The sequence below is a fragment of the Lepidochelys kempii genome, chromosome 11, assembly GCF_965140265.1.
Source record: "Lepidochelys kempii isolate rLepKem1 chromosome 11, rLepKem1.hap2, whole genome shotgun sequence".
Classification (NCBI taxonomy): domain Eukaryota; kingdom Metazoa; phylum Chordata; order Testudines; family Cheloniidae; genus Lepidochelys; species Lepidochelys kempii.
In genome coordinates this window covers 32,524,099-32,541,983 of record NC_133266.1, presented here as the reverse complement: position 1 = coordinate 32,541,983, position 17,885 = coordinate 32,524,099, and the positions used below count along the sequence as shown (strand labels likewise).

Genomic DNA, 17,885 nt, shown 5'->3' with positions numbered 1-17,885 from the left:
GAGAATCTCCTTGTGGATAACTGCCTGCTGTGAACAAGCAGGGGTATCACCTCTGGCCATGGTGATGGCCCTTTCCACTAGAGCGCAAGCTTCATCAGCGGCCTTACTTACGCAGGTACCGATCCAGGATATCTGTAGAGCCGCCACCTTGTCTTCGGCTCAGACCTTTGCATCCCACTACACCATCATCCAGCAGGCCCAGGACAATGCCAACTTCATCAGAGCAGTGTTGCAAGCAGCACAACCATGAATTCTGAGTCCATCTCCAGGGATACTGCTTGTGAGTCACCTAACATGGAATTGACCTGAGCAAGCACTCGAAGAGTTAAAAACGGTTACCTACCTTTTGTAACTGTTGTTCAAGATGTGTTGCTCACATGCATTCCATGACTCGTCCTCCTTCCTCACTGTCGGAGTCAATGGCAAGAAGGAACTGAGAGGGCACTGGGCCGGTGGTGCCTCATATGAGTGCAGGGCTCCAGGGGGCACCAGAGCCAGCCCTATGGATATCATTAAGGAAAAAATCTCTGTTAGCCATGCACATGGCACATGCACACCTAACATGGAATGGACATGAGCAACACATCTCAAAGAACAACAGTTACGAAAGGTAAGTAACCATTTTTTCAATGGGTGACCAGGAAATACAATTTTCACCAGTTTAAAGGGATCACTGTCAAGGTTTTAACTTCACCTTTGTTAAAACTACTGTGCACATAATGTTTTCAGTATTGGGCATAATGTTTCACTTGTCACTTGGTCGTGCTAATAAAACAAAACTTAAAAATTCCGAGTACAGACAAATGTCTGAGTACAGAGCATGTGATGTCATAAGATGTGATGATCAAAAGCATTATTCTTAGTTATCCTTTACATGCATTGGTACAGTATTGCATTGGGGGGGAAAAACAGAGGAAGGAGTAAAATTAGCCAAGAGAGAGAGTTCAGTAAGAGCCAATACTGGACTTGTGTGCAAAACAGCAGAAGTATGGTGAGATCTCATGCATATCTGGGCAAGGAACAGATTCTTCCCCGTCCTGCTCCACAGATCATAGGCCACCAGCACAGACCGCCCACTTTAAGCATGTCACTCATTCCCCTCCTCAGACTTCTTCTTTAGCTCTATGCCATTTTCCAAATTTAAACTCCTTGGTATTAAGCCTTGTACAACTCTTTGCCTCTGCCTGCATGTCAGCACTTATTTCTGCTCCCCATATCACATCCTCTGCTCTGCCAACTACATTTGTCTTTGTTGTTCCTCTTCTCTACTTTCCATCTTTCATCTTCATGTCTTTCCACCTGCTTGTGAGTGCTAATATTATTTATATTGAGGTACCACCCAAAGGCCCCAATCCTCGTGGGACCTCGTGCCAGGCTTTGTATAAATAGGTAAGGCACAGTGTCTGCTCTGGAGAGCTTAGAGTCTGATTTGAAGTGAGATACAGCAAGTGAGTGTGACAGACAATAGGAGGGAAAGGTGGGAGGGAAAAGGTAAGATCACATGGGTATGGAGGTTGACTGTTGTACAAGTTGAGATTCTAAATCATTTGAAAAGTTTTGAGAGGGAGAAATCCAGCCAGCCTGGCTACTGCCTAATCTCACCATGACAGAATTCTTGTATGCATCACAGCAGAAGTGGGTCATGAAGGAGGAGAGGGTAGCTGCTTTATGGATAAATTCAGGAAGGAAGTTCCAGATATAATAGGCAGCTGTAAGAAAGCTCAAATACATATGTGGGAGTAGACAAAAGGGCATTCAGGGCTGGCAGCTGCACTTGCCCCTTGGCCCACTTCCAGTGTTCCAGTCATCTCTTTGTTGATCTTTGAAGTCTTGCTTACAAAACACTTCAACTTTGTCTTCCACTGCTGATCTCTGCTCCTGCTCTATCTGCTCCTTCCCTCTTTCCCCACCTTATTCACAATTTAAAATAAATAAATGGATTTACCAGGTTCATCCTCAATCTCAATCTATTTATTTTAACAAAGAAGAGCTTGAGGAGTGACTTGGTTAGTCTATAAGTATCTACATGGGGAACAAATACTTAATAATAGGCTCTTCAATCTAGCAGAGAAAGGTGTAACATGATCCAGTGGCCAGGGGCTGCTCTATCAATTTTGCCACCCCAAGCAGTTGCTGCCAAATTGCTGCTGCTGCAACAGCAGCGGAGCTGCTGCCGAATTGCCACTGCGCCTGGAAGAGCGGCGGAGCTCCTGCCCAAAAACCGCCGCAGTGGGAAGAGCAGTGGAGCTGCCGCCGAATTGTCACTGCGGGACATGGACTGTCACCCCAAGCATCTGCTTGGAAAGCTGGTGCCTGGAGCCGGCTCTGCCAGTAGCTGTAAGTTGAATTTAGACAAATTCAGACTGGAAATAAGGCGTAAATGTTTAATAGTTAAAGTAATTAACCATTGGAACAATTACCAAAATTCTTGGTGGATTCTCCATCACTGCTAATTTTTAAATCTAGATTGGATGATTTTTCTAAAAGATAAACTCTGGTAATTCTTTGGGGGAAGTTTTAGGGTCTGTGTTATGCAGAAGTGAGCCTAGATGATCCCAATGATCTCTTCTGGCCTTAGAATCTATGAATAGATTACAGTTCACATTAACGTTGTTTTAACTCTCATCTCTCCCTTCCCTTCCTCCTCTTATTTTGTCTCCATTTCCTTTACTTTTCTGATATAGGGCCAGATACTGCTACTCTACTCTCACTTTGCTGAGGTCTGTACCTAAGTAGGTCTCTTTGCAGAGTAAGGAACTGTGCAACATGAGAAAGAATGGCAGTATCTAATTTCTAGACTGCAATCTTTTAATGGCAGGGATTCTCTCTTTTTTGGAAAAGCCCCATGCAAATTTGTTACTATATAACTATTAATTATTATAAAGAAAGGGAGAGAGAGGATTGTGGGAAAACTGAAGAAATCAGAAAAGAAGAAAAAGGCTTGAAGGAAAATGACAGATAAGAAAAAATAGTATTCAGTCAGATTCTCCTAGGGTGTCAGGTGAAGTTGCATTAATGAAAATTCTTCTGGAACAGTAGAAGGAGGAGGCCCCTCTAGCAAGAATAGGAGCCTGCTATGGTGGAGCCAGAAGGCACAACAGATACTATCTGTAAACTTTCTAATGCTTAGAGATGGATTTTCCTGGCACAGTGTTTAGTGCTGACAAGACGTACAAGGAGTTTAATGTGAATATGTTTGTGCATGTAGATATATTGCAATTAGTTTTCTTTTTATTCATAATTTATTCAATTGCTAGTAGTTTCTATGACCCTCATAAACTGTTTAATTTTACCTGCTGAGCTCATGATCTTCAGCAGTGTTTTTAAAACTCAGGTAAACTGATGACCCCTATTGCTCCCCCCGTCATATTCAGAAAAAGCATGTACCAGTTGCAACTGTAGCACTGTAAAAACTAAGCATGGTTTAGTCAAAGTTTGCACAGGAACTTTCTGACTAGGAAAAATACTATGCTTCTGTTTTACATCAGCCTGCCTCCCTACTTGAGGCTTTCCTCCATTCCTTCACTGCTTGTCTTGCTTTCTTTAAAAATGAAGAAATAAAAAACACACATACATTGATAAGTAAGGCATCAGCTCCTATTACTTCCATTGGTATACTATTCAATGGATTAATTCTCCCCATGTGAAGAAATTTCTCCAGAATGCACACTCATCTTAATTAAGTCTGCATCCTTCTTTTGGTCAATTTCTTACCTTTCAAGTAGTTTGACATCCAGCGTTCTGTGTTGTTCAGAATTTCATAGTCTTCGTGCATCTCAACACATACTTTTGTTTCTGATTAATGTTTAATTGGATTGGAATGCTGTCTAATGGATAGGGTAGGGAACTGGAAGTTGGGACTCTGTTTTATGCCGGACTCTGTCACTGACTCTGTGTGTGTGACTGTGGGTAAATCACTTAACCTTTCTGAACAGTTAGTTCTCTTTAACCATTGGTAAAGTAAACTCACAAGGTAGTGAAGTTTAGTTAATATTGGTAACTTGTATTTTGCTTATAGGATGAAATCTATCATATTCAAAAGGTTTTTAAAAAATAAGTTTCATCCTACATAACTTATTCACTAGAATGGTATAGTTCCATTGAAATAAATGGAATTATTCACAGGAGTAAGTATTGTGGATACAGGTTTAATTATGTCAGAAGTCTTATTTGCATTGTGTTCTTAATCTTTTCCAATTCAGTAACCTTAAAAGATTGTGATTGCTTTACCCTGTTGCACAGTGTCATTCTGATTTCATGTGGTATTTTTACAGGGTTATGCCCTACTGAATTTTTATGTAAAACATATTTCATGTATACTTCTTTTCTAGTAAGAAGTCACCATGCAACCTTTTTTTGTTTAAAAAAATTAATTCATATGGGCGCTTGTTTTCTGTTGTATTTTAAAATATATAATCGAGTATTGAAAAAGATAGAGGAAACGGGTTTTTTGCCACACTATTCCTGATCCTTCCACTCTTTTGTGTGAAGAACATTCATGATAACCTGGCTTTGCAATTTATCACATGGATAACACCATCACATATGTGAATGACAGTACCACTAATCTTTGCATCAAACAGTAAATCTGGAAGAGGTGCTGGGGAAGCCCTTTCTGCACTGAGGTAGATGTTTGTGCTCTGGAGCTTGGATATACTGTCACTGGCATTTTCTTGGTTATGCTTACCTGCACTGAAGCTCTTGGCACAGCCAGTGTTTATACCCATTGACTCTTCTAGCTCTTCTTGTGCTACGATTGTGGGATGGGCCTAGAGATGAGTGCTGTTTGGATTTTAGCAGATTAGTGAGGTGCTAAATATATATCCACAGAGGGGAGAATAATACAGTGACTGTGCCCTGCAGGAACTGATATCCCCGCTGGTTTCAGTAGCTGATTAGAACTAAATTACTTTCAGGAATCCTAAGGAGCCAAGATTGATAAGATACGTGTATCAGGCTCCCCTTACAAATAGAATTGCCATGCCATGCCATGCTTCCTATTGTTGATGAGCTGATGGAAAAGGCATGGAGGACACCACACCTCTCATTTTCCCTTTGCTGCAGTAGATGGAGAAAAAGTACGTCTTATCCAAAGACCGTGCCAGTGATGTCTTCCACCAGTGCACTCCAATGTGAAAGACTGGTTGTTCAGGTGCTTGTGGTCAGCAGAAGGATCAGCAAAATTCTCAGCATTGTGCCCTGGATCACAGCTGTTGGTACTGTTTTTTGTGTGTGATGTCTCTTTCTGTTGTCTGAGAAATGCAGATGTACTGAAACTGCATGGCTAAAGATCAGGTTTGAAAGGTGGAAGAAGCCTCATACGTTGGCAGAGTTTATTTCTTGAGAGCAGACCCATGAGAAAGAATATGTTGCCCAAGAGTGTGGTGACTTTTTTTGAGTGTCAGATCTGGGGACCATTTAATTAAGTAGGTATAGTGGGTGGAGCTGCTGGCTGATGAATAAATCCCTGAAGGTACAGGTTTCAGAAATAGACCTTCCCTTTGGAGGCCTGGAAAATGGTATGGGACATTCAGCAGTAACGTGTTGAACAGCCAGTTGTAAGTGGTTCTGCAGAAGGCAAAGGTGACTACAGACACCCTTCATTCTCTGTGATCACTTCTCTGAAGCCTCCTATTATACAGCAGGAAAATGAAACATTAGTGGCTGAAAGGTGTTAAGACTTGTTGCTGCTCTCCGCTCAGACCCAAACTGCACCTGTACTGTGGGGCATCAGAATAAATGTTTGAATTTATTAAAAATTTTATTGGTACAATTTTCATGTAGGGACAAAAGAACAAACTGTCTTAGTTGGAACACTCTTTGTAATAGATAAAGAGGAGACTGAAAGTTCTTCATGCACCAAAGAGGTCCATCAAGGGGATGCAATTACCATTCTGATACACAGCTAGGCTGTGGTGATGGGGGACTTGATCATTAGAAATAGCTAAATATGAAATGGTCATTTGAACGGTTTTGCAACATGTCTTCAGGATGCAAAGGTGCAGGATCTCATGACATATCCAGATAAAATTCTAGTGAGTGCTGAGCCTGTGATTATGCTGTATATTGGTACCAGTGCTGTAGTGGTGTCAGAAAGCGGTTCTGGAAGCTAAATTTAAATTATGAAGAAGAGTCTTAAGCATCTCTGGTCGTTTTTCTGAAATGTTTCCAGGTGCACTTGCAGTGTCCGTTAGACCAGTGATCTCCAAAGTGGGGTGTGCGCACCCCATGGGGTGCCCCAGAGGATCCCAGGGGGGGTGTGGCAGGAGGAGTGCCGTCGGATGGCACTCAACCTTTTTTTTTCTCCAGCGGCAGCTCTGCACACCTGCGGCAGGTCTTCCCGTCTTCTTTCTTCAGCGGCACCTGCAGCAGGTCTTCCCGTCTTCTTTCTTCAGCAGCACCATGTGGGTGCGCGATCCAAAAACTTTGGAGACCACTGAGTTAGACAATAGAAACTTCAGGGTCTCAAGGTGTGAATGAGAACATCATGTGAAGAAGAAGCATTTAATTACATTTGTTAAGCACTGTGGGTGAAAGGAGAGCCTAGGCAGAAGGGGTGGGCTCCATGTTAATTGCAGTGGAATCAGACGTCTGTCACAGAAAGCTGTGACAAGGTTTGTGAGAATTATTTAAACTAGGCACTAGGGGGAAATCAACAGGCACTAAGGAAAAACTCAAGTCAGACAACAGTATCTGCTGGGTATTTCATTAAAACAAATGAATCTCTGAATGGCTGACATAAATGCCTGAAAAATAACAAGGTGTCAGATAAAGGAGATAAATATGGGCAAAGGTCAAAAATGAAAAACTGTATACCCCATGTGTAGGTGAATAAGGAAGTGGTGATGTATATCATTTGCGTTGCAGTGGTACCTACATCACCCAGTCAGGGCCACATTGTGCTAGATGCTATATAAACAATTAAAAAAAGACAGTCCCTGCTCCAGAGAGCTCATAATCTAGAATTATGACAAGATAAAACCAATGAAAGAAAGAGATGAAATTGTGCAAGAATGAGTGTTTTAACAGCAAAAACTTTGAAGTAGATGAACTAGAAGACCTGGTAATGGAATAGGACTGTGGTGATTGTGATTATTTATATTACCATAATGCCTAGGAGCCCTAGTCAAGGACCTGGACCATTGTGCTAGGTGCTGTACAAACAGAGAAGGTCCCTGCACCAAAGAGTTTATAATCTAAGTAATAAACGATAAGAGATGGATGCACACAGTCCGGGGAGTGTAAGGAAATAATGACATAATATTGGTTCTAGACTAAGACACATTTCTTAAATATGGTAGAATTACGAAAAAATTGAAATACTAGAATTGCCAGCTATAACCTATGCAAAAATGATAAATTAGATTGTAGAAGTGGCAGGGCAGTACTGTCATTAGAAGAGTCAATAGAATCTGAGAGTTTCTTAGTGGAAGAAAGCACAGTACAATCTGTATAGATACAGAACCCAAATCATAAGAATACAAATATGCTAGTAGGTTTATTACCAGTCTCTAGATTAGGGCAAATGATATTGAGTACTTAATGTGGAGACTAGAGGTATTGAGTATTTAATGTGAGGGAGGCGGGAGGCAATTAAATCTAATAAAGCACTAATAATGAGTGACCTACCTTCCATATAAACTGCTCGTGTTTCAAAACAGAACAGTATTTAGAAAAGCAATTAATCAATACGTTTATCTGATCTTCTTGGACGAGGTGGTTCCGGAGTCCACAACGGAAGAGGTGGACATGATTTGTTTCAAAAGGTAACTGCAGTTGGACCACTAAGTGGGACCACAGTATAATTAAGTTCAACCACCACATGGGAAGGGTCATACCAACAATTAGTGCTTACATTTTAGAAAGCGGTATTTTGTTTTTAAAATGAAGCCAATAAAAAGATTAAAATCTTTACTCAGCATGGAGGCTAGCTAAGAAACTATATCACAGTCACAAAAGCATGCCTTTAAACAGTGTCTGCCTCAGAGGTAGTCCTTTCAAATATGACATTGAGGTGTCTGTCAGATGAGGAAGTGCCAAACAGCAGCTAGGAACCAGGACTGCATGATGGTATTCTATAAGAGTTCTGAAGGAATTTAGGAATGAAGTGGCTGAGCTGCTAATAAAAAATATACATTCTCTCATTAAAATTGACTGTTAACAGATGACTTGTGGGTAACAATTTTACCTGTCTTTCATATATTTATAAAAGGTATTAGGGATGATTCTGGGAATTACAGACAGTGTGCCTTGTGTTACTACTTGATACATTGTCTGAACCAATAGCTAAATAGAGAGTTGAACATGATATGTTAGAGACATACTAACATACTTTCTGAAAAGGAAAAGTATTATTTTCCTTTCCAATCTACTAGAATTGTGTTGTGTGTTCCATCAGAATATTGGATGTAGGAGAACCAACTGGTGTACATGTAGTTGGACTCTGGTTTTTTTAACAGGATAATCAATAGTTGATACCCATTGATTGAAATGGAGATTACTCTAGGGAAAAGATTTCTGAAGCTAGTTTTCATACAGCTTGTTTTATGGCTCCAGAAAGACTTATAGAATCTTTTGAAAGTTTTGGGCTGTAGTAACAAATACACAAACTTTAAATACTCAAAACATGATTTAGATTTGTTTGTTTGTACAAGGCCTGATTTGCAGGTCCTCCTATTTGAAGTAAAATGGGAGTTTGCTTGAGTCAAGACTGCAGAATACAGCCTTATATATATATATATAAGGATAGATATGGCAGTGTTGTTGGTGGTTGTCAGTTGTGGTCATGCAGGTCCCATGGTTTATCTCTGATCCTGCACCACTATCTAAAAGGAATAGAAAAACTTTCGACTGCTAAAATAATTACAGTGATAAATGCTATATCTTTTTACCATCTTTTATATTTCAAATTTTGTATTAGGATTGTTAATGTTTCCAGATAATATCTGTGTTTTATAGGAAGCAAATGGCAATAACAAAGGATACCACATGTAAAACTACACAACAGTTCTTTAAAAAAATGTGAAAAGAGTTTTATAAACTTTCTATAAGCATGAGGGTTGGGCTTCACATGATTAGTATCTGTTTTTGATAGTAGAATTTCAAGTGTTGTTTTTTCCCCTCAGGACATTTATTCAGAACAGCTGGGGATCAACCGTGTAACCTGTCCACAGTGTCGAGTGCCTTCCCAATGGTCAGCCACCCAGTCTTTGGTCTACATACAGCCAGCTCAGGGCATTCAGAGTTTGGTGGCTTGGGAACACTTGGTACTCCCACAGCCTTAGCAGCACATCCCCATCTAGCACCTTTTCCAGGTAAACATCTGTTACAAAGAATATTCAACCTTCTGAAGAAGAAACAATGAACTGTCCTAATTCAAATAGACAGTGATTTATTTTACATCAACAAGCAAAGTAGAAGAGGTTCAACTTTCCTGTGTCAAAGACCTCAAGATCTAGGACTGGGCAAGGTCTAGGAGATTCCTGAGTGTAATTTACAATGTGAGGAAAGGAAAACATTGCAGATTGGCTGAGATTCTCACTAATAGCCCCTCAAGAGTGGTTCTCTAAGAACCACTGTAGTGTGTAACTGAAGTAGTACATGTTCTTGCCAATAGTGAGGTTTAACCAGACAGACACTTGTTGGTTTTTTTCCATCTTAACATGTCTTTGTTTCTATTAGGTGGATGTATTTATCACAAACAATAAGATTGGAAGGTATTTATTTAATATGGAGAAAAGTTGGAAGGGTAATGGATCTATTCTCCCTTTTTTGGGGTAACTTTTTCAGTTGTTTTCTGTCTGACACCTGTAATAGTGAAAGTTCTAACCAAGCTCAAGAGATAATGGTTGATTTTACTTGTCCTTTTGTCAGCTCAAGCTGTGATTGATTGATAAGAAACATGAATTTTTTCTTCACTTTGGGGTCAAGGACAGTGGGTAAAATTTCCAAAAGCACTTCAAATGACTCAGGGTGCCCATGTCTCATTGAAAGTCAATGGGACTTAGGATCCTAAGTGCCTGTCACTTTTGTAAATGGGACTTGGAACCTGGGTTCTATAGCTAATTTTGTAAATTTTGCCCCAGGTGAATAGGTACCTACAAATTGTCAAGTTGTAGCAACTCAGTAGGGTCCCAAAGTATGGAACTACTATAGACACTGCTGTAGGGTAGTGATGATTATTGCTGCTGTCCCTTAGATAACTGTTGTTACTGGTAATAAATTTTTATTCATGGTGCCATCTTGTAAAATCTGTACAATAAGCTCTAATAAGCCTTATCCTAAAGCAAATTGCAGAATTCTGCGGGAGATGGTTGTGCACCAGTAGCATCTGACTTCAAGCTTAGGGTGTCAGATATTCTGCTAGTATTTTCCCACATCCTAATTCTGCTAGTATTTAGAACTCTCTAAATCCCCTCTCTGAGGAAACAAAACCTCATGTCTTAATACACATTGAGCATCCTAGAGAAGTGTGAGTGTCAAAATTTGTCTCCTGATAAAGCGAAGTGTTTTCCTAACTCAGTCTTCTGTAGATTGCAACAGCATATTTTCCCATGAGAAAGGAATTCTCTTTTCTAGGGACTTAACACTGTGTAAAGACTGTATTTAAAAAAAAAAAAATGTGGAAGAATTGAATTCTACCTGCAGAATTCCACTTGGCTTACTCATTCTCTCTTGATAAAAACTCTGAACAAACCTTATAGCTAGTTCTCTTGTAATCTTTTACTTTGTTTGCCAAAATGACCTAGTTATTTTTTAGAAATCATATCAATAAAACAGAAGTAGAACGTTGTCACTAGATAAAGGTCCACACCTAGGCAGAGGCAAGGCATTTAGAGAAATGCATGTTGAGGTGAAGTCTAGAAGGTTAAAATTATATTCAGAGCAGGAGACATTGATCCTGGGACAATATTGTCATTCAGTGATTTGTCTCTGTTATGGCTGAATGATTCATGCAGCTGTAACCATTTTATCTACTGGATGTTGGTGCAATAGAATGACAGTTACTTACTCGAAGCCTTATTCTGAGAGATGTTTAACATCCACATTTACCATAGATGTCAATCCTTTGTGTCTGAAGTAAAATAAACTCTTAATGAGAGTTGCATTTCCTCAGCATCTCTTAGGATCAGGCCCATAATCATTACTTATCTGCTTTTCAGTGATGGTCTTGGAAAAGAGACCTCTTGGGTGCTTCAGTTAACCTGGAAGCATCTTATCTATAAAGGTACAATTTTTTTATGACTAAGATTTGCATATAGAGAGAATTTTTAGTTTTATGTTTTCTCAGACAATTTTGCTTTGCTGTCCTGCTAAAAGACTGTCTTGAGTTCATACATCCCATTTGTTATAATATCAGACAATATAGAAACTTTACATAACTATACATAGCTATATAACTGTACATAGCCATTCTGTGTCATTTGAATCTTTGAAGGTGGCCCTTCGCACCAGGGACAAACAATTTTCTTGGTTGGTATTTGTGCGATTCTATCCTTTGTGTTTCCCTATCGCTGTTCTCTTTGTGTTCCCTTCTTAGCACATGGTAGTGCATTCTCTTTCTCAGGTGGTCTCCACATCTTGATACATCTGAAATATTCTTACCTTTTCCTGAGCAGTAATCACCACATTTTATTATGAATTCATTGCTCTTTGTTTTGTTTACATACTCCATACTGAGTGACACCATGGCAGGTTAAAAGCTCAGACTGTCTGTCACTGGCATTGTTCACAATCCAGTTTTCATAACCATTAATAGTGTCAGCCAGTGAATGTAAAACGTGACACTTACGTAATCTAACCTTCCGTTCCAAATGCTCTTCTTGAATAGTAATTCTAAATGACTGTTTAAAATAAAAGGCTAAATTCTACTCTCCCTTACACTGGTGTAAATCAGGTGTAACTTTATTACCTTCACTAGAGAAATTGACATCCGTGTAAATAACAGCAGAATTTGCCTCCTGTTGGTACAATTTCCATCTTCAAACTGTATTGAAGTTGGTATCATCTCTTTAAAAATGAAGCATTCCTGTGGAGTGGAGCAATGGATTCTTCAAAAGCAGCAAAGAGTCCTGTGGCACCTTATAGACTAACAGATGTATTGGAGCATAAGCTTTCATGGGTCAATACCCACTTAGTCGGATGCATGTAGTGGAAATTTCCAGAGGCAGGTATAAATACGCAAGCAAGAATCAGGCTAGGGATAATGAGGTTAATTCAATCAGGGAGGATGAGGCCCTCTTCTAGCAGTTGAAGTGTGAACTCCAAGGGAGGAGAAACTGCTTTTGTAGTTGGCTAGCCATTCACAGTCTTTGTTTAATCCCGGATTCTTCAGGTTCTCAACTTGATCACACAGAACTTACTCAAAGCTGATGCATATGCCTGCTGCTTTTTTAAAGTGTATCTATATATATATTTTAAAGCATAATTGCACACAGAAACCCTTAAAGGAGCAATTTCCAAGAGGAGGACACTAATTCAGAAAATGACATGAATCGGATATAAAAGGCCTATTTGTCATCTAGTCTATCCTGTTACCTGTGCAGATTGTTCCCTACTGTGTATTTCTACTGCTCTGTCAGTCTATACTTTTAATCATATTGGTAATAGGGATTCCATTATTTCCCTTGGAAGCTTACTCTATAATCTTATGCTCCATTGGCCTCATCAGCAACCCTGAGAGAGGTTATTTGGGGGGTTTTTGGTGAGTAAAATAGCATAATATATTATAACAATTTCTTTCCTTAATGTTGATCAACCCAATCAAAAGAGCTGCTACCACCACTTAAAAAACAAAAACAAACAAACAAAAAAACAGTGTGTCAAGCCATGAAGGAAACTGTAAGTTCCCTGTCTCTTTCAGAAGCTACAGTATTTTATGTAGCAGTACAGACTTGCTTAACTGCTTTGTTTTATTAAGTCCAAACTTGTTTTGTACCTATGTTATATTTGCATTTACAGATCTTATTTCTGTCACTCCTTTGTTACAAGTAGTATAAGATCATGACTTCCCCCCACTTTTATTTAAGTGAAGCTTCTAAAAGGTCTTCCCTTGCCTAAACATGAACCAGTTGTTTTACCAGTTTTGGGGGTTGGTTTTTTATTTTGTTTTATTTTATTTTTATTTTTCTAAGCAAAGGAGCTTGTTCTTTTAACGGTTTTATTCCTTTAGAAGTGATGTAAAAGTTTTTTTCTGGATTATGCTGTGTGTTTTGGTTTGTTGCTGAATAAATGTGTTAATTCTAACAAGTGTTTTTAAGTTGGCTCCACTGTAGTAACTTCAACAGCTATTACAAACTATGGCCCTGATACTGCAAAACCATTCTCTTGGGCTGATCTGTATGCCATCATGGATCCCCTACAAGTTCAGGCATCAACATTGTTGGGCAGTGAACGGTCCACAGGTTGTCTACCTCACTACTAATCTCTGCATCAGAGATGGCTGTGTGTCTGAGGTGCCATATGTACAGTCTATTTGCAGTAATGTTGTAGCCGTGTTCGTCCCAGGATATTAGAGAGCAGGTAATGTCTCTTATTGGACTAGCTTGAGCGTTGTGTAAGGTCAAAAGCTCCTCTCTTTCACCAACGGAAGTTGGTCCAATGAAAAGATATTACCTCACCCACCATGTCTCTGTTTTATGTACAATATTTAATATATAGTATTTTGGGCACTTTCCAGGTGAAAGATGCCATAAAAATTCGAAGATGCTGCTCTGTTAGTAACCAAAATAATTGAATTTTAAAGGGACCATGTCAAATGGTTGTATATTTGATCTGCCTGAAAAAAGGAGATTTCATGAATTAATCAAGACTAAAACTGATTTCCTGTTTTGTTAGAAACACAACAAACCATGTTACATTATCAGTTTATTTCAACGTGATATATCAGTTTATTCCAAAGTGAGATTCTCATCCCCTACTCAGACCTCTTTATGTTGTGTAGAAGTCCAGGAGTGGCATAAAGGAGCCCTGACAGCCCTTTCTGGTTGTGGGAGGATTTCCCCCCCACCCCCTTGTGCATGCTCTGTAAAAAACAACAAAAAGATTGCCTTTTAAGGACCTTTTTTTCCCCCCAAGTGTTGGTGTAGGGGGCAAACTGAGGCAGGGCTGGGGGCACAATGGTCATGTATGGGGCCGAGCTGTACAGGTTCCTGGCATCATTGTTTACCACAGGGAAGCCTCAGGCTGTCTCAACTTGGAGAGGTCCCCAGGGGTGTTCAAGTTACGATATAGAACCAAGAGTAGATCAAAATTGGGAGGGTTCAAACCTTACATAAAGGCACCATAGCATCTTGTCTCCCTGGCTTGGGAGTTCTGGGCTGTACCTCTTAAGAGGCACAGCAGTGACTCACTTTCACTCTTCACGGGGTGGACAATAAGCATGCAAAAGTGACTGTGTTTCCTGATGGTGTTTTCGACCAATGTAATTTTGGTGTGGTCACCTCAGTATTGCAACTTATTTGTTTTTTTTTCACATGCTTGTTTTCAAAATGGGAATGAATAAAAATTGAGGGTGTAATTTTCAAAAGCTCTTAAATGACTTCAGAATGTAAATTCCAGAGAAAGTCAGTGACACTTGTCCTTCTAAGTCACTTAGGCACTTTTGATAAATCCTGTCCCCACTTTAAAATAGGCAGAATTTATTTTGTGGATCTGCTGTAAATTGCATACAGAAGCTTCATTAGATGAAGATTAAAAAAATAAATTGAGTGGGATAACTAATGTTTGGGTTTTTTCCTTTTTCTTCTTCTTTGAGGTTCAGAATGGTGGCGAACAGATGTGCACACTCGTACAGGGGCTGCTTTTTTTCCACCTCTTCTGGGAATTCCACCACTATTTGCTCCTCCTGCCCAGAATCATGATTCCAGTTCATTCCATTCAAGAAATACAGGGAAAAATAGTCGAGGTGGTTTAGAAAAAGGTAACAGCTGAAGTTGTAACATGAATAAAACAAGCCTGAGCCCTATACCATCTGTTTCTGGTAGTGTGCATGAGTTTTACTTTGAATTCATCATCATCATCCTTGCCATATCTAAACAATTTAGTATGAGTTTATTTTGGCAGTGGGGCATCAGGTATCTAAGTATGGGCTTTCAGTCACTGAATACCACTTCTAGGACATATATTTTTGATTTCTTGTTTTTCTATGATTATATCTAGATCACTGCATACCGAGTATGCATAGCAGATTTGTTTTTAAAGGAGTAGGTTGATATATAAGTCTATATTTGGTCACCTGTAGCGAATATTGTTCCATTACGTCGTCAAAGTTGGGGGCTGGCTGTGGGGGACTGTACCCACCTCCAGGGCAGCAGCATGCAGGGAAAGGCGGGGAAGAGCCATGGGATATCATAATTTTACAGATGTTCTTGTTTTTCACCTCGCTTCCCCAGGAGATTTGGCTGGTGGTAGTGATAGAGGGCCCAGGGTGCAGGTGTGTGTCATTAAGCCCAGGCATTTGGGTCAGGTGCCGAGTTCAGGACTTGTGCCTTAGTTGTGCAAGCCTCTAAATGCTGGCTCTTTAAAACAGATGGAGGTGCAGCAGTGAACATGGCCTTCAGATTTCTTACTGCAATCTTTCCAAATTCTCACCAATAAAACCTTTATCCAGTGCAATCACATATCCTCTCTCTATATAGTATAAATTATAATTTATATTGTTTAACTGAGATCTTGATGGATGGGCAGTAGTCAGGAAGTTTTTAGCATCCTCTTCCATGCTCCCAAGTCCACGTGCTCAAGATTCCAGAACCCCAGAATGGGAAATTATGTGTGTGTCAAGGATTACCTCTTGAAAAACTTAGTTTTTGAAACTAATATGCAAAACTAAAACTTGTCTGATTTCAAATGAAATTCTTTCAAGTTTCTCACTTTTTCTTCATTGATATCTCTCCACTCCCCAACAGGCCTTGTACAATAACAAGCTGTGGATGCAGCTTCCTACACACACTTCTCTCTTTATCTTTAAGATATGAAGGGATTCCTCCTAGCAGAGGCTTAGCACAGTGTATGTTTTTAAGCTCTTTATTTTGAACAGAGTAAATTATATCTTTACTGACTAATGTCTAAGTGTATTGTTGAAAACAGACAATTCTTGATTTCTGACAGTAAACTACAAATTATTCAAGCCTGTCTTTTATGTCTCCTTATTGGTATTGTCATGTTTTCCTCAAAAACAACAACAAACAACAACCCCCTCTTCCAAATTACTCCTTTTCTTGGGGTAGCAGTGTTTTATAGGACAGTATATTTTAGAATTTAAATATGTCTTTGAATATTTAAATATGTCTTTATCTGTACCTCTTGCTACAGGTACCCCTAATATAGGCTAATATGACCATAACTCACCACAGAAGTGACTTCTTTATGTCTACGATTCTGTAAACCACAGTTTTTAATTTTTTTTTCTAAGGTGTGAATGGATCAGTAAATGGGAACAGTACAACATCAGTATCTGGGGTCAACACATCCATATTGCTTACTACCACTGCAAGTTCTGCAGGACAAGCAAAGGCTATAACCTCAGGAGGGGGAGGTCGCAAATGTAACCAGGAACAAAACAAAAACAAGCTTTTGGATACCAGAGCTGACAAAATCAAAGATAAGGTAAATAACTTAAAAAAGCTGATGATTCATGGCTAAAGATGTAAGATTATAGTATTGGCCTTTATAATATAATCTTCATTGCAGACCATGGAGTTTTAAAGTGTTTTATTCCCCTTTGCCAATGTCTTGGGATTTCCTTTTTCACTAATGCAGGATCTCTCACCTGGCACCAGTTGATTAATGCTGGTTTTTAGTTAATGGGCATAGAGCTTTATGTGTACGTTCTGCTAACCTGAGTAGATCAGTCATACTTGGTCATGCATGGGAAGATAACATTGAATTTCATAGCAAAAAGAACGTTCCGGCACTTCGAGAAAAGATTCATATATCTTCCCATGTGGGAGTTCCTATCTATGAGGGAATGGAAGTACTATTAGTGGCCTCGATTCAGCAAAGTACTTAAGCATATGCCTAACTTTAAGCACAAGTAGTTGCACTGAAGTAGGCTTACTCACATGCTTAGTTAGACACGTGTTTAAGTACTTCGCTTCACTGAGTCCCAAGTTACTTATGTCCAAGCAATAGAAAACTGGAGGCTAGAACTCGGTCTCCTTGTGGTTGGAAAGGAAGGCACTTGGACAGTACCGACTGCCAATAACTAGATTAAATGTCAAAGGACAGAAGTGCATTAATTCTGATACTTTTTGTGAGTCACTTGATACCATAGCCTTCTTGCCTCTTCCCGTTACAATGGTCTATACCAAGGGTGGACAAACTAGGGTCTGTGGGCTAGATCCGACCCCTCAGGGCTTTGGATCTGGCCCGCGGGATTACCACTCCTGTGGTGCCGCGGGCCCTGCATTGCTCCAGGAAACGGCTGGCACCACGTCCCTGCAGCCGCTGCGGGAGGGGCAGCAGAGGGCTCTGCACACTGCTCTTGTGTTGTGCTCAGCCCTCTGCCTCCCCTCCCCCAGAGGCCGAAGGGACGTGTTGCTGACCAGGAGCATGGGGCGCCGCTGCCACCCTGGAGCTGCTCCAGGTAAGCAGTGCCAGGCCGGAGCCTGCACCTCAAACTCCTCCTGCGCCCCGGACCCAACTTCCTGCCCTGAGCCCCTGCCTCCACCTCAACCCCCTCCTGCACCCCAACCCCCTGTCCTGAGCCCCCTGTCGCACCCCTCCTGCGCAGCCCCCTGCCACACCTCACACCCCTCCTGCACCCCAACACCCTGCCCTGAGCCCCCTGCTGCACCCTGCATCCCTCCTGCACCCCAACCCCCTGTCCTGAGCCCCTGTTGCACTGTGCACCCCCTCCTGCACTCCAGCCCCCTGCCCTGAGCCCC

At 40.4% G+C, this 17,885-nt stretch overlaps 1 protein-coding gene across 27 annotated transcripts in view; it reads left to right on the top strand.

Annotated features, from left to right (window-relative positions):
- BAZ2B (bromodomain adjacent to zinc finger domain 2B) overlaps window positions 1-17,885 on the top strand; it is a 353,401-nt gene that overhangs the window by 219,340 nt on the left and 116,176 nt on the right. For 20 of the 27 annotated variants that reach the window (XM_073305568.1, XM_073305567.1, XM_073305566.1 and 17 more), the window contains 3 exons: window positions 9,126-9,314; window positions 14,756-14,920; window positions 16,412-16,605. In XM_073305568.1, coding sequence (XP_073161669.1) covers window positions 9,126-9,314; window positions 14,756-14,920; window positions 16,412-16,605 — 548 coding nt within the window. Of the gene's footprint in view, window positions 1-5,064; window positions 5,217-9,125; window positions 9,315-14,755; window positions 14,921-16,411; window positions 16,606-17,885 lie in introns of all 27 variants that reach the window. The other 7 variants (XM_073305587.1, XM_073305586.1, XM_073305577.1 and 4 more) reach the window with 3 other exon arrangements.